Source organism: Tenrec ecaudatus, chromosome 6, assembly GCF_050624435.1.
Source record: "Tenrec ecaudatus isolate mTenEca1 chromosome 6, mTenEca1.hap1, whole genome shotgun sequence".
NCBI classification, from domain to species: Eukaryota; Metazoa; Chordata; class Mammalia; order Afrosoricida; family Tenrecidae; genus Tenrec; species Tenrec ecaudatus.
This window is the reverse complement of record NC_134535.1, coordinates 9,928,913-9,945,105: the sequence shown is the minus strand read 5'-3', so window position 1 is coordinate 9,945,105 and position 16,193 is coordinate 9,928,913. Positions and strand designations below refer to the sequence as shown.

The window sequence follows — 16,193 nt, the reverse complement described above, 5'->3', positions numbered from 1 at the left end:
AGTGAGGGTGGGGGATCTGCCACTGGCTGGGGGGTGGCTGCAGCGTCTTCCCCTGACTGCACTCCGGGTCTCAGACAGGAGGAAGGCTCTTGCACTGAGTGTGGGTGGGGGAGAGGGGCCTCCAGCCAGGCTGGACGTGGGACACCTGGCTCCAGCCATGCTCTTCCCCTCCCCCACCAGCCGGCTGGACGGACAGGTAGCCCAGGAGAGCCAAGTCAGGAAGCCTGAAGGCAGGTATCCTATCGTGGCTTGGGGGCTGCAGGGTGAGGCCAGTCCCCTGGAGGGAGGGGCTCTGGCAGAAAGGAGCAGACTGTTGGAGAGTCCACTTCATGTAAACAAGGACACACACACACACACCTATCCCCTCCCCCCTTTTGGCCTGGAGAGGCTGGAGGCCCTCTGAGCTGAGAGAGATCGGAGGCTTGAGGCGGCAGGCTGCTGGCAGGGAGGGGCTTGTCGTGCAAACTGGTGGTCTGTCCTGCTGGGGCACCCGTGGGTCCTGCTGCCGCTGTGCCGTGGCTCAGGAAATCATGCAGCGGTTGGGCTTGTCTTTACCTGCGGAGACAAGGAGCATGGGCGGGTGGCAGGGATGCGCCTAGGGGCAGCACCCCAGCCCCTCGGCTGTGCTGCATGGCCCACCCAGGGCACCCGGGCTCTGGAGAAAGCGGGTCATAGGGTCCGGGGGAGCGGGCAAAGGGGAGAGATTCCCTCGTTGGCAGCCTGGGCCTGGAGTCCCCCTTTGGCGAAGTATCATCAGGTGGGCTCCTGACTCAAGGCCACCCTGGGCTCGGCAGCACCCTCTCTTCTCTGGTCACGTTGCCTGTGTTTCGGGTGAGGGTTTGGCATAGCTGTAGAGGTGCCCACTCACCCTTTTCTACCCCAAATTCTGTGAGCTGTCAGAGCCAGGCTTTTGTGGTACTCCCCCACCCCCCAGCAGCCGGCTCCATCCCCCTCCCTCTGTAAAAGGCTGGTATAGCCACAGCTGCAGTCCCCTGGCTCCATGGGGGATGGGATGGGGGGGGAGAGTGGGGACAAGGTCTCAGAACCCAACAGCCATCATCAGAGCCTACAGAGTCTCACCAGATGGTGGCACGTCTTATGTGCAGCGTCACAGCCTGCTGGGACCAGCCTCATCTACAACTGAAGCCCCAGCGGCTTCTCACAGCCAGTGGCCAGGGTGGGAGTGGGGCGCTGGCACCTTGGGGAGGGCCAGCTGACCAGGCATGGGTGGGGGGTTGGGGAGGGGAAAGCACAACAGTTTAGGGGGCAGTTTTAAGCCTGAGGATGGACAGAGCACAATGTATACAGCAGAGGGGAAGGGGAGGAGAAGGCTGCTCTCTGCCAAGCCCAGGCAGTCGTGCCCCCTCCTCCTGAGGCCTCCCACAAGGGGTCCAGATTCCAGGACAAGTCCCAGGTGGACAAATCCATCTCTCTGCCAGTAGCCCTGGCCTCCACGCCTGCCGGGTGACAGCTGTGAGGGGGAAGCACCGCCTGCCTGGGGTGGGGGGTGGCAGGGGGCAGTCTCTGGCCCTTGACTAGAGCCTGCAGCCTCCCCCAGGTAAAGCTGCGATGCTTGTTTTCTGCCAGTTCCTCTCTGCACAGCGAGGGCTGGCTCCCTGGTGCTCACACCACCTTCCAGCATTGCTTCAGCTGTGAACTTAATTAAGGTGGCGGCTGCCTCCCCTCCAGGGCCATTAGCAGGAGACACACAAAACAGGAGCCGACTTCTGGGCACTGGCACAGGTGGCCCCTCCCCTCCCCCAGTGACCTGCCACCAGGCTACTGATCATGCCTGTGGCCAGTGGCTCAGCCATACTTCCTACAAACACGGCTGGGCCATTCCCTATGGGGTGCCCCAGCTGGGGCAAGGGGCTGTGCCGACACACTGAGGGCTCAGGGCCCCTTCTTCAGCCGTGCCCAGCACTGCTGCCAAGATGAAACCCCTCCCCCTACCATCCCCCCACTGTGGCCGCTACCTCTCCTGGCTGGCTTGCTCTGTGTGCTTGGCCCCCAAAGCATGTGCCAAGTCCCTGCCCAGAGGCAGCAGCCTGTCCAGAAGGAGCCTGTTGGCACAGTTAGGCGCCCGGCTGCTAACCAGGTTGTCGGCGGTTCGAATCCATCAGCTGCTCCGTAGGAGGAAGAAGTGACAATTTGCTCCCCAAAAGATCGCAGCCTGGGAAACCTGATGGGGCCGCTCGACTCTTCCCATAGGGTCGACTCTGCCCACAGGGATGCTCTGAGTCAGAAATGGCTGCTGGCAGTGGGCTCAGCTTTGGTTACCAATGGCTGTCCAGCCGACTCTGTGTGTGTGTGTTTTCTGGAAGTAGGTTGCCTGGTCTTTCTTCTGAGGGACCGTGGGGTAGCCTCAAAACCTCCTCATTTTCCATTAGCAGCCAAGCACAGTCACTGCTTGTGCCGTGCAGGGACAAATGCATACAAAGGCAAGAACCTCTGTTTTGCAAGGGGGTTGGCAAAGAAAGCTCAAGGGAGGAAGTGACGCCTCTGGGGTGGGGGTGCGGTGAGTGAGAGAAGGAGTGATACTGAACAGAGGGCTGCAGGGTGCGGGGAGAGGCCACTGAACAGAGAGGGGTGGCAGGAAGTGAGGGCTAGAGTGAGGAAGCAGCTGGGCCCCGGGACCCCCAGTCCCCATGGCCCGGCTGCTGTACTCCTGCATCCCCCAGGTGTCAGGGGCTTTAGCATCCTTCCATCTGGAAGATTCCCCTGGCTGGAGTGGGGGATAGAAAGAGGCTTTACCCCAGGTTGTCTCCCCCAAATCGATGCCAAACCTAAGACGCTGCTTGCTACACATGGCAAACGTCTATACACTTGGAGGTCATTGCAAGCAGGTCAGGGGTTATTCTCCCTGGGGGTTGTCAGCCATCTAGAGCAGCGGTTCTCAACCTTCCTCAAGCTGTGACCCTTTAATGCAGTTCCTCATGTGGTGGTGACCCCCAACCATAACATTATTGTCGTTGTTACTTTATCACTGTCATTTTGCTACTGTGATGAATTGGGCGACCCCTGTGAAAGGATCTTCGGCCCCACTGGGGTCGTGATCCACAGGTTGAGAACCACTGTTCTAGAGCAATCAGACTGTACCTAGGTGGGGCCCACTCCTTTCTGACTGTTTCCCTGGAGGAGAGCCCAGGGAGGTCAAGCCCACGCAAGGGTGACCAAGGGTAGGCTGCCATACCGAGTGTAGGGTCTGCCCATCTTGTCACATGTGTACCCCTAACCCCTCCCCTTCCTATTGCGTGTACACCCCTAGTTCATTCCCTTCCTGTCACTCATATGCCTATTGTACAGCCCCCTACCAGGTGACGTATGTGGTTACCTGTAATCACGCCCTTATGTATATATAGGCCCTGGTTAGAAATAAAGAGGAGATGCTTTCTCCTGCGCTCTCCTCTGCCATTCCCACGTGGACCACCAAGAAGGACTGAGGTGAGCATGCTACCATGAAATGTGTCTGATTCCTTCGTTTTACTCTCTCTCCTATCTCCTATGACTTTGCTATAGTCTTTATATATCTTCACCATACAATTGTGCCTACCGAGCCTGTGTTAATGTTAGGGGCTGGTCTCCCCTCACAGTAGAGGTGGTCCCGGCTGACCCTGTATGTCCTCCCCATACGACCCAGCTCTGTTTCATTCACTGCTGTACTGGCCCTGGGCCCCGGGCCCCGGGCCCCGGGCAGGCACTTCTGAGAGTACCTGGGTGCCCAGTGAAGGAGCAGGCCAGGGCGAGCTCCGCACACGCTGGTTTATACCAGTGCTGGTGACAACCGTGACGGCAGAACAGCCCTCTCTCACCTCGGACCTCTCTGGGAAGGCAGTGGGAGCCCTGGTCAGGCCCAAGGGAAACCAGAGGGCAGACGGCTTGGGACACCTGCCACTGAGGACACCTGCCCCCTCTCTAGAGCTGCGAGGAGTCAGCCACCCCACGTCCCTCGGGGCTGTGTGGCCAGAATCAATGAGGCTCCACTTATTAGATCAAATTGCAGCCTCCAGACGCCAGCTGGGGCCAGCCCCTGCTCCACAGAATGACGCAGAAGCTTGACAGGCAGCCCTAGGGACACCTGCTCTGGACCCCAACATTGCATGCCAGATAGGAATCCCCAGGTTTCCAGGAGGGAGATCCAAGGTCTCCTGCTCCCAGGGATGATGGGCCAGAGCTTGAGATCCCCACACCCACACTCAGGAGCCCAGGGGACACAGCTGACAGCCTGTGGGCAGAAGCAGCTGCCCACACTGCCAGCTCCTGCATGACGGACTCAGGGAACCTGCCTTCGGGAAGGGCAGCTGTCACAACAGATCAGTTCAGGGAACTTCAGGGGATGCAGGGACTCACAGGGACCAGCCAGGCACCTGGAAAAGTCAACTGCCACTCATCTTCTTCTCACTGGACTGACCACCTGGGAAACCCAGGGAAGAGTCAAACACATACCTGGGCACCTGGCTTCCTGGTCTTTAGGGACATTGACATGGCCTGGGAGTCAGAGGGCCTGTGCTGCTCACAGTATGAACATGGATGGTGGGGGGAGGTGTCTCGCTTGTGAAGTACTGTTATCAGGCTGGTGGCTGCAGGGACCACGAGTCTATGTGACAGTGTTTGGCATCACATCAGCCTAGCCCAGGAGTCCCCGAGCTGGTGAAGCACTTGGCCACTAACTGCAGTCAGCAGTTTCAACCCCTTCGGAAGTATCTCGGAAGCAAAGCCTGGCAATCTGCTCTTTAAGGTCACGGCCACTGAAAACCCTACAGAGTATGGACAGCTCCACCCAGACACACAGAGGGTTGGAACTGACTTGAAGCCATCGACTGGATTGCTTTCTGGTCAAGCACACGGTGGCAAGTGCTCTGGGGAATGTGCTTCCTCCCGCCGCCGAACTTTCTGCACCTCTGGGACGTTTCCTAGGTTCCCTGGTGGTGTCGAGGGCTGTACTGTGGGTTGCTAACCGGTTTAGAACCACCAGCCTCTCCATGGAAGTAAGATGAGGCGTTCTCCTTTAGGAAAGAGTTTGGGTCAGAGAGTCTGTCCCACAGGGCGGGCGTGAGTCGGCGTCAGCTGCATGGCAGGGCGTTTTGGTTTGGGGTTATTTCCCGGTGGTCACCCTGCCAGCAGGGTCTCTAGTAGGCTGCCAGACAGCTGATGACAGGTAACCAGAAAGAGGCTATGCATGTCCTGTGGGCAGAGCAGGCAGGGGCCACTTTGTAGCCCCAGGCCCCGGCTGAGGGGTGTAGGGCAGCCCTGGCAGCAGGGTCCTAAGGACACCCCTGCTGACCTTGATGACCCGCCACCCCACAGGGTCCCACTGCACTGTGCTAGGGGTCCTGCCAGCCCTTGGCCCACTCTTACCCCACCTATCACCTCCAATTCCCTGAAGTCTCCTGGTGCTGAAGCAGCCTGGAAGGAGTCAGGCTGCCCGCCCATGGCTGTTTTGTGAACCAATTTACCTGCTTCAACGTACTCACTCATGCATTCATTCATTCATTCATTCACTCATTCAGCAGTTCCACCAATACTTATTGAGGGTTTATTCTGGGCCCTGGTGAGCTGGACTGTAACTGCAAGGTCAGAAGTTTGAAACTACCAGCTGCTCCTGGGGAGAAAGACAGGGCTTGCTGCTCCAGTAAAGATTTACAGTCTGGGAAACCCACAGGGGCAGCTCTGCTCTGCTTTATAGGCTCACTATGAGTTGGCATTAACCCGATGGCAGTGAGTGGGTTATTTTGTTTAATTCTGGGCCAGGCACTGCTACCCCCAGACCAACTGCCACTCCACCAGCTAAGTCCACGTGATGGAAGCAAACAGGAGGGATGGGCCTGTAAGAGGGCCTCCGTCACCAGCCTCCACTCCCTGCAGGTGGGCAGGGGTCTCCTTCCAGTCCCCACCGTGTGGTGTGGACTCCGGAGTGAGCACCACACATGCAGGGCCCTTGTTTCAAGGTCCTGAGCCCAGCACAACAGACCCTCTGCCAGGGAAGTGCTAGGGCAGTACCTTCTAACCAGCATCTCCTAGGGGCTCCTGCTCCCTTAGATCTGGGTCTCTGCCCCTAGCACGTGTCCCTGGAGCTCCTGGCGGACCCAGAAGGTGGCCAGCCTGGGGGTAGGTGCTGAAAGCCAAGTCCAACCCCACAAAAGGAAGCAGGCGCTCTCGTGCCACCACTAGAGGGTGCTGTGCGCCCTCAAACAGCAAGGCAGTCCCAGCCTGGAACCTCCGCCCTGGCGGAGGAAGCGATTTCCCCAAGGTTCTCCCAGGGGCCACACCTGGGTTCCCAAATATTTGCATGCTGTTTGACAACTATGTACTTCTTATCAAACAATTTTACAGGCTGTCAGCTCTTAGCTTTTTCTAGTTTTCTCTTTCACCTACTTTGTCACCAACCCACACTCCCTGTTATGACAGGCACACAGCAGGGGCAGAGGGCAGTGTGGGCCGTGGGCAGACAGATCTGAGTTTGGGGGTGTGTGTGTCCCAGAATCCTCCTCGGCTTTACACTCCTCTTCCAGATGGGACCTGGGCCCAGGGAGGGGGAAGGGCGTGGTGCATCCAGGGCCCTGGGAGTGAGTACTGGGAATCCACAGCGGGCTGGGCGGAGCTGGGGGGACTTCTGCAGACTGGTAGTGGAGAGGGGGTCCCTCCGAGGAGAAGTTAGAGGCAACAGCCCCACACAGAGTGGACCGAGTTTGGGTTGCTGGGCTGTTGGAAGCCAGAGAGAGTCCTCCAGCAGGAGCTGCAGGCACGGCACGCAGGCTGCTGGGGGTGGGGGGCAGAAACAGTCTGGTCACAGGCATCCACTTGAGGGGCTAGCCAGTGAACCGGTGGCCCAGGAGTTGACTCCGGCTCAGGGCGAGCCTGTGTGTGTCGGTCAGAACAGAGGTGACTGGCTTTGGGGCAGTGGACAGCTAGGCCTTTCTTCCAGGGCACTTAGGGTAGATGGCAGCTGGGCTTTGCCACCCCCAGCATCACTAAAACAAGGGCCTTTGGGGGAGAGGAGCGCCCACCTATGCCCCTGCCTTTGGGAGACAAAGCAACGGGAGGGGAAGGCCTCATTCAGCTCTTGCCCTCGGGGCTCAAGCTGTGTTGGCTGGGACTGAGCTGTTCCTGGTAAGGGACCAACAGGACTGAGGGGGCTTTTGTGGGGTGTCCTTGTTCCCCATGTGCACCTGCATCTTTGTGCTTGCTGGCTTGCAAGTGGTCTGTGATCCGGGCTTTTTTGGGGTGTGTATATATGTGTGTGGGAGGCTTCACTGGCTCCTGGGCAGCAGTGGCCTTGACAATTCAAGTCCTCCAAGTCCCAGAACCCCAATCCGAGAGAGAGAGAGAGAGAGAGAGAGAGAGAGAGAGAGAGAGAGAGAGAGAGAGAGAGAGAGAGAGAGAGAGAGACTCTCACTAACAGAAAGTGATGGAGAAGGGACAAGACAATAGGCCTTCCGTTTCTATGGAAACACCTCAGGGTGAGGGTGGCTGGTGAGGAGAATGCTGCCACTTCACCTCCAGTCACAACTTGGGAACTGGCCCCTTTGGTGCCTGGCTCCCCACCCCTCCCCCTTCCTGGCCAGGTGTTCACCATGGCAACCCTGCCTTCAACTAGGAGCTGCTGCATCTGGCGCTGGGGGAGATGGCATGGGGGGGGTGTGGGACGGCTGTCCACCCTCCTCCACCACTACATCGCCTCTCAGAGCTCCGACTGCCACCTCTGCTCAAAGGGTACTTGTGAGGGCACGGTGATGGTGGGGAGCACCTCGTCCCTGAGGCCCCACTACACACCCCAGGGGGCTGAGCGAGGAGCCTGGAAGAACCCTGTATGGCGAGTCCCCAGGGAGGAAGTCGCAGTCAGGTCACAGCTGGGCTGGGGGCACCCGAGGCCCGGGAGCAGAGGTGCAGCCGGGCCCTGTCACCACCAGCCTCCTGAGAGCGAGCAAGTCCAGGGGCACCAGGAGACTGTGCCAGAGCTGGGGGCCCACCTCTGGCAGGAGAGGCACCACACAGCCACCACCGAGGGTGGAGAGGGTCACGTCAGACCACCAACAGCAGCGGGGCGGGTCTGACTTTGTCCCGGGATCTGGGTTGAGCCTCCCAGGCAGATCAAAGGGAGGCTGTCTTCTACGGGTGGCCGATGAGTTGTGCGAGGGCATGAAATACGGAGGGGATGGATGACCAAAGGGTGACCCGGAGACATGCGGTGAGTGCAGGCCATGGGAACTGGCTTGATCGGTGAGGGGTTGCCTGAAACCCCCAATTGGTAAGGAAATCAAGGTGTGGTGGTATTCGGTCCACTGCCTCTGACAGGTGTCCCTGGCAGAGTAGAGCACTCAGGACTCCCAGATGGCACTGGGCCTGGCACTGGACTCGGCATGGCACAGCCGGAGTGGACCTGGCCAAGGCCAACGTCACCCCAGGGTCCCAAGGCAGGGAAGGCAGGAGCCAGCCTGGGCACTGGGTACTGTGTGACCCCGGAGCCTGAGCAGGCACTTTGGGACAGGAAGAGGACTCACCTGAGAGGCTGGTGGTGGGGTCCTCGGTCGACCTCTTGCCCATCTTAAACTCCACCTCAGGAGAGGCCTCCACCGGGAGGGAGCTGGCCACGCCGTTGGGTGCCACCGTCTTCTTGGACCCGCGGTTGAAGAACTTGCTGCTCAAGCGTTTGCCCTCCTTGGCTGGGACTGCCTTCCTGTTGGTGGCTTCTTTGCCATTCTGGTCCTGGGCCTGGCGGGCTTTGTCATCCCGCTGGCTGGACCCTGTCAGGGGGATGGGGTCCACGGGGGGCAGCACCTGCTTCAAACTAACCAGGTCATTCAGGAAGTTCTCCAGGCGCCGGGCCGACTCACCACCTCCGCTGCCCTCTTCCTGCTCATCTGGGTGGCTGCAGGCAGCCCGCTCCTGCCGGGCGGCCCAGCGCATCATCTCACCGGGTGGGGGCCGGCTGCCTGCCACCAAGGTGTACTTGGGGTTGATGAGCTTGCGCGCCACGGTGGACGAGTAGTTGAGGCCAAGCCGGCCGGCTCCGGCCAGGCCCAGCTGCCCGTACAAGTCCACCTCCTCAGAGATGGCGTACAGCTCCCGGAACTCCACGTCGAAGGGCTCCACGTGCTGCCCCGTCAGGAGGAGAAGCAGGTTCCTATCCATGTGGCCGGAGCTCCAGGTGAACCTGGGGACATGGGAACAGGAAAGCAAGACTCATGTGCCCAGGCCTGCTGCTGGGGGCCTCTCTAAGGGGCCAGGGCCCCAGTCTGCTGCTCAGCCTCGGCAGACGCCTGGCTGCCCTGGGGAGGGTAGCTTGGGCCTGCGGGCTCTACTGCTTGCCCTCCACTGGCTCCAGGCCTCGCGTGGCAGGGCACTTGGTCTCCACTGCAGGGGTGGCGGGGGAAGTGGGGAGGGTGAAGAGGTGAGAGTGGGCAGTGGAGGGGGGCAGGGAGGGCAGGACACCGTTTGTATAAGAGCTGCTGCAGGCACCCGATGAAATCGCTTGTCTGAAACACTGAGCTCCTGTCTGGTCATGCTTGGACGTGAGCACTGAACACAGACACTGCAGCTGCCGCCACCGCTAATGGGACTCCAAGCCTCATTGGCCCCTCCCCCCAACTCAAATCTGAAACTCATGGCCGTCCAAAGTGGACTCCGACTCAAAGTGACCCACAGATGGGTCAGGGCGGAACTGCCCTTGTGGGTTTCGGAGACAGTAACTCTTTACAGGAGTAGAAAGCCTCCTCTTTCTGCCTCGGAGAGGCCTGAGGTTTCGAACTGCCGACCTTGTGGTTAGTAGCTCAATGCTACCAACCCATGACACGTCTCCAGGGCCTCTTTTTTGAGCCCTTCCTGTTTGCAAAATCCTATGCTTCACCCAACGAAGAGGGCTTGATGGCGTTTATTCCTTGGTTTCCATGGCCAGGCCTCAACCTCCTTGGAGGGCAGGGTCTCCGATTTCGCTGGAAATCCATGGTCTTTCAAGGGCACAGCCTCAAGCTTCCTTCTCAGACCTGGCCTGCTCCACTTCTGGTGTGTCCCACAGAACACCTGAACTCAGCACGCAACAGGGAGCTGGGGACCCTGGGCGTCCATGCCCACCAGGTGCTGTGGAGTCAGGTGGTGCCAGCTCAGGGCTGCCCCCACTGTGCTGACTTTTCAGAAGTAGGTCGCCTGGGCCTTTATTCCCAGGTACCCCTGGGTGGATGCAAAGCTCCGACCTTTTTTGGGTTACCAGTGGAACATGGCAAACATTGCCCTACCGGTGCTTCCTGCCCAGTTAGACAGGCTGACTCCTCATCTGGAAGAATCCATGAAGCAGGGAGCTTGGGTGTAAAGGGACTCTTTTCCATCAGTTCAGGTGACACCTCTGAAACCCATGGCCTCTTCCTGAACAGGTCCTTCCGTGACTGGGCCCAACTCACCTGTACGATCCAGTGGCTACTTTCTCACCATCCACCATCAGGAAATTGGAGGACAGCGTCCCTGTGACCTTCCCCAAGGGCATGTAGAAGCTGACGCCCGTCACAGAGCGGACCCGGATGTACTATGGAGAAGGACAGAATCAAGTTTGAACCAAATCCTCACTGGGCCACGGACCCTGCCTGCTGGATCCTGCCCCTCATTGGCTCTCTGCTTCTTGACCGGAACCCTGTTTGGAGAGTGGGAAGGAGTCACCCATTCAATTTGGGCATGGGCATGCCTGGGGCACCCTGCCTGCTCCCAAGGGCCTCCAGGAGACAACCCCATTGGACTGAGGTCACCAACACCCTCGGCCTGGGCCAGTGCTGCTCCCGTCAGCCTCTGCAGAAATAAAAACCGAAGCTGGGCATGTGACTTAGCAGCCACCCATCTGTGTGGCCGGGCTTTACAGAGAAGGAAAGGGGCTGTGACTTTGAAGGCCCCCTGAGCCCCTGAACTGGGGGTGAAAGCTGACAGCGGAGTCAGGGGAGTATATCTGGTATGTGTGTGACATACCCGGATCCGGAAGTCGGTGAGCTCCAGGCCCTGACACATCTCCAGGAAAAACTTCACGCCAGCCTCATCCAGGATGATGTACACTGGGACGCGGCGCTTGTAGGCGGCGTCGACGAGGTCTTGGAAGATTTCGCCATCGGTGAAGAGGTCCATGACTATAGCAATGACCTGGATCGGGCACCGGAGAGACACACTGTGACATAGGCCCACAGACAACCCTTGCCTCGTGCCCCCAGCCCCAGAGGACCAGCTCAACCTGCAATAACTGGAGCCCAGAAGCCAACCGCCCACCCCAGGCACTACCCAGGAGCCAGTCTGAGCCCCGGAGCCAGGTTCTGGGCGGGTGTAAGCTGTGTGTTGCTTGAACCCACTCCCCCACTTACCCTGGCAATTTTCTAGCTGCTCTGCAGAAGCAGGTCAGAGGCCTCAGGAGGCCGAGGAAAGTTGGTCCTGACTCCCTGGGCCATCAAGCAGGGGCAGGGCTGGCCCTCACAGGGTGGTCTGATGGGAACGTGTGCCTCATTCTTGGCAGGCCTGAGGTGGGCAGTGATCTCCCTGAACTGTACAAAAGCCCTGGGCTTCCCCAAGGGCCAGCCAGGCAGCTCGATTCCCCAACCCCTCCAAGCTGATCCTATCCTCCAGTCAGCCAATTGCCCGCCTGGAAGGGCAGGCCCTCTGCCACTTGGGGGCAGGTCTGCCATCCTGCCCTTCCAGCGGCCTCAGAGGAGAACAGTGAGACACTGGGCTTTCAAGGGCTGCTGTTTTAAAGGGGGGCCAGGCTGTTCTTCCAAGTACCTCTGTGTGGAACGGAACCTCCCACCTCTGAGCTAGTGACTGAGCATGCTGCTGTTACTACCTGTGGACTCCTTCCTGCCCTCGGCTCTCTCCATGTTCCTACACAAGTGTCCCCCACTCGTCACCTGGGCCTTCTCGGGGGCCCAGGCACTGTGCCACAATGCAGATCGGAAGGCATGGGCTCTGGGGGCCGAGAGAGAGCTGCTTTCCACCTAGCCCTACTGCTTTTGGTGTAGGTAGACCAGAGCTTCCAACCAGTTCAGCCGTGGCCAGTGGCAACCAGACTGGGCAGCGCTGCACAGCCACCTGATCTCCTGCGTGGGAAGCAGGCGCCGGCCGCTGCTTTGGATGAGTGAGGCCCTGCTGCATGTTTCAGAGGTGGGTCCAAATCCGCCTGGCTAAAGATTTGGCTGTGGCACAGTGTATACGCCGCCCTGGTATCCATCCGTTGGCCAGGGTTTGGACTGCGTTGAACTGGTGTTATGCCCTGTGGCAGTAATCTTAGGCAGGTGGCTCTATGGGCCTCTGTCTCCTTGTCCGTAAAGCAGGGAGACCCTGTACTTGAAGCATGTGCTGTGAGGACAAGAGACAATGCTTGTGACCACCACATGCAAGTGTGTGTGTGTGTGTGTGTGTGTGTGTGTGTGCGCGTGCGCACATGCTGTCACAGTGGACCCTCCAGACATGGCATCTGGGGCAGCGTGCTGGCCAGCAGAGCTGGGATGGTAGGACTGTGAAGGCAGGCCAATCAGGCCAACTATGCCACCTCCACCACTGACTAGTCAGTGCCCAGCTTCTTCAGCAGTGACCCGGGCCATCACAGTGGCACCGAGCCTGTAGGACTCTTGCAAGGACACGGTGAAATGAACCACGGAAGTGCTGGCACCGTGCCAGGCACAGGCTACACTCCTTAAGCAGCCCCTCCATCGCCATCACAGTCACCTGTCACCATCACCATTGTCACCACCATCTCCAGCTCACTCAGGCTTCTGGCTCTCAGGGCACGCTGACCCCCCCCACCCAAGGCTCCTCCTAGTCCCTCTGTGTCAGACTCAATTGCACACAAGTAACATCCGAACGAGGATCCAAAGGCAGCTAAAGGCAACAATCCCACTTCAACAGGTTAGTCCAGTTGGAGCGATTCAATGTTTGCCCAGAGTAACTGAAACATGAGGGAGAAGGAGATAAAGGCCTTTGCAGATGCATGAGTGACGTGATGTGGGTTCAAGGGAGAGAGAGAGAGAGAGAGAGGGAGAGGGGGAGGGGAGAGAGAGAGAGAGAGAGAGAGAGAGAGAGAGAGAGAGAGAGAGAGAGAGAGAACGCACGAGCAATTGCGTCCAGCCTGCGGCGAATATAAACCTGAATATAAACCTGAAACCTCAGGTGTGGGAGGCCTTTGGCCTCATGAGAACGAGTGGGAGGAAGGCCCCGGACGGGAGTGCAGGGGTGGGGGCTGGTCCACCAGGCGGAATGTGCAGGCTGTGGCCACACGGGGTGCTGGGGGGGAGAATGCTCAGAGGGGGGCACTTACTGATCTTAGCCTGTGCCTGGCACTGTGCTGGACAATTTTGTGGCTTATTTTACGGAGTCCTGGCGCCAATCCTACAGGATCGGGCTGCTGTGATGGCCCTGGTCAGTGCTGAGGAAGCTGGGCCCTGAGGAGGAGACGCAGCAAGCATGCCCCCACCCTCGGCCCCACCCCGCAGTCTTTGCCCGCTCAGGGCAAACCAGCGCAGGTGCTGTCATGCCGACTCTGATCCCACAGGGCTTCTCCTGGCTGATTTGTTGGCAGATCTCCAGGTCCATGGGCTCGAACCACCTCTGCCCCTAGCAGCCGCGCACATTAGTGGTTTGCACCACAGGGCCCGGGGCGGGGGTGGGTGGGTGGGTGGTGCATTTCAGGCACATGGAACAGCACAAAGGCATGGCGGACAGGACCCAACATGTACTCCACGCTTGCCGCTGCAGGCTGGCCCAGCGCTTTATGCAGAATTCCTGCCTTAACCCTCACAACTGTTTCACGGGGAAGGATTGTGATTCCCATTTTACAGACCAGGAAGTAAGCGCCGAGGGGTGACGTGATGCGTCTAAGGCTCCACTGCTAGCGTGTGGCAGGGCAGGGCTTTGAACTCAGGCCCTTCTGACTGCATTTCACGGCGTTATCCTGCCTCACATGGAGATAGGGCCATTGGAAGGTTCTCTAGAATCATCTATTGGTTCTTTGAGAAGACTAGACAGGATCGACAAGCTCCTGGCAATGTGGCCAGAGAGGGAAGGGAGGCGAATGAAATACCAAATGAAAAGGGAGAAATAACTACAGGTGTAACGGAGTTGGGGACAACGGGAGAAAAGGACCATGAGTGGATTTGAAAACACAATGACACGGATTACATGCTAATGAAGTGAATTAGACTACATGATCATCAGAAAGATGTAGCTCAAGGATGAAAGAATGATTCTGCATTAGGAAACATTAATGGGATCGTGGAAAGGGAAACCACTTAGTTATCTTAATTTTTTTCTCAAAATTTTTTTGATAAAGTTAGATTCCTGTTTATAGTAGAAATTTTCCTAAGAATAATCATGACAGGCACCTTCCTTAACTTGATAAAGGCTATCTACCAAAGCCCACAGGAAATAGCATGTTTAACAGAGACACAGTCAGACAGAGACACACTGATTTCAGGTGCTTTCTCAGGATTATCTTAAATCTGGAGCAAGCAGAGGATACCGGTGACACCAACACAGTGGTGGAGGGCCTGACCAATGTAGTAAGACAAGAAAAATAAGTCAGATACAGTAAGTACTGGAGGAGACAAAACTACCAGTATTTAGAGATGATTTGATCATGTTTGTAGAAAACCAGTAAAATCAAGAGAAAAATGACAAAAGCCAAAGAATTAGGCAAAATTACAAGAGACAAGAAAATCTTCTGTAAATCAGTAACACCTACTCCGGCAATACTCAAGTATAAATCACCATAAAAATAGGACCCATTCTCCAATGCAATTTAAGCACATATCATCTGGACAAAAAGAGTCCTCATGACCCAATGATGACATCGCTCGGCTGCCAACCCAACGGTCAGAAGTTCAAGCCCACCAATCACTCTGCAGAGGAAAGATGTGGTGGTTTGCTTGTATCAAGTCAGACAACCCAAGAACCCCCACGAGTCAGTTCTACTTGGTGGGGTGGGGTCGCTATGATGCGGAATCGGCTCCCTGGCAGTGAGTTTGCTTTGCTTTCATCTATAAGAATGAACACCTTCATGGACAAGCTTTGAGAACACTGTCACCAAACACATCGCCAATTTCAACTCACAGGGGCTCTGCAGGCCCGAGAACTGCTTCTTAGGGGTTTCCAAGATTTATAGCCTCATCTGTCTCCCCCAAAGCAGTTGGTGGGTTTGAACTACTGACCTTGTGGTTAACAGCCCAACACCTAACCCACGGCACCACCTGGGATCCTGAAAACACTATGGAAACAAACCCGACCAGTCAAACTCACTGTTAGCAAGTTGATGTGACTCCTAGCAACCCTAGAGGACAGGGTAGAACTGTCCGGTGTTTCTGAAATGGTAACGCTTTATGGGACTGGAAAGTCCCACAGAGGCTGGTAGCTTTGAACTGCTGACCTTGCAGTTAGCAGCCCAACATGTAACCACCACGCCCCCGGGGCTCCTCCGAAAACACAAAGGACATAAAAACACAGGGCAAAACTAGAGAAGGTGGCTGCCTGTGGGAAGGGAAGGGGGTGGGAAGTCAAGTCCCCCCAGGTGGGGCGTGCATAGGTGGATGATGGTAGGGTACCAAGAACTGAGACATACAACCGGCTTTTTGTACCTGACCCCCACCCCCCCACCAACCCAAAACCATGCCCCTCGACCTTCAAGTTGTCCAGGGTAGCTGAGAGTTCAGGGTGAGGACGGGGCGGGGCTCAGTAGAGACGGGGGGGGGGGGGAGGGGGGGTTGAAGGTGGATTGAGGGTGGTAGTCACAGGAGGCTTAGCAGGGCATCTCAGAGCCAGGCCTCCTTCCCGCTGAGACTGTACTGTCTTCTTGAGGTGTCCCTGCCATCTTATCTCTGGGGCGCTGCCCGGGGCCAGAGTCCACATCTCCTCATGCCACGGGAGAATTCCTGCTGCACCCGGGTGGCTCGCGTTGGAAGCTGGTGACCCTTGTGCGACTCTGTTGAAGCTTTTCTCAGATTCCTGGGCAGACCTGTTTTCTAGCCTGGCCGCCCCTGCCCTGCTCCCCGCATCCCTCCCCCTGACTACTAAGAATCTGAGGTGACCAGAGAGGAAGAAGGCAGCTCAGGAGCTTAGTCTTTGGCACCCTGCTGAGAGCCAACCATCTGTGTCACTACCCATGAAACACTGAAATAGCTGTAGTAAAAAGAAAGAAAGAAATCAATTGCTGGCTGACTTGTGCAATCTAGTCACGCAGCAGAAGT

General features: G+C 57.6%; 1 protein-coding gene across 1 annotated transcript in view; it reads right to left on the bottom strand.

The window, feature by feature from the left end:
• Positions 1–520: 520 nt before the first annotated feature.
• The window catches only part of FAM83F (family with sequence similarity 83 member F), a 35,848-nt gene continuing 20,175 nt past the window's right edge, over positions 521–16,193 (bottom strand). The window contains exons 2-6 of the mRNA XM_075552621.1: positions 10,948–11,115; positions 10,395–10,516; positions 8,502–9,154; positions 6,139–6,186; positions 521–555 (exon numbers count right to left, since the gene is read on the bottom strand). Of these exons, the coding sequence (XP_075408736.1) occupies positions 521–555; positions 6,139–6,186; positions 8,502–9,154; positions 10,395–10,516; positions 10,948–11,115 (1,026 nt within the window). The remainder of the gene's footprint in view (positions 556–6,138; positions 6,187–8,501; positions 9,155–10,394; positions 10,517–10,947; positions 11,116–16,193) is intronic.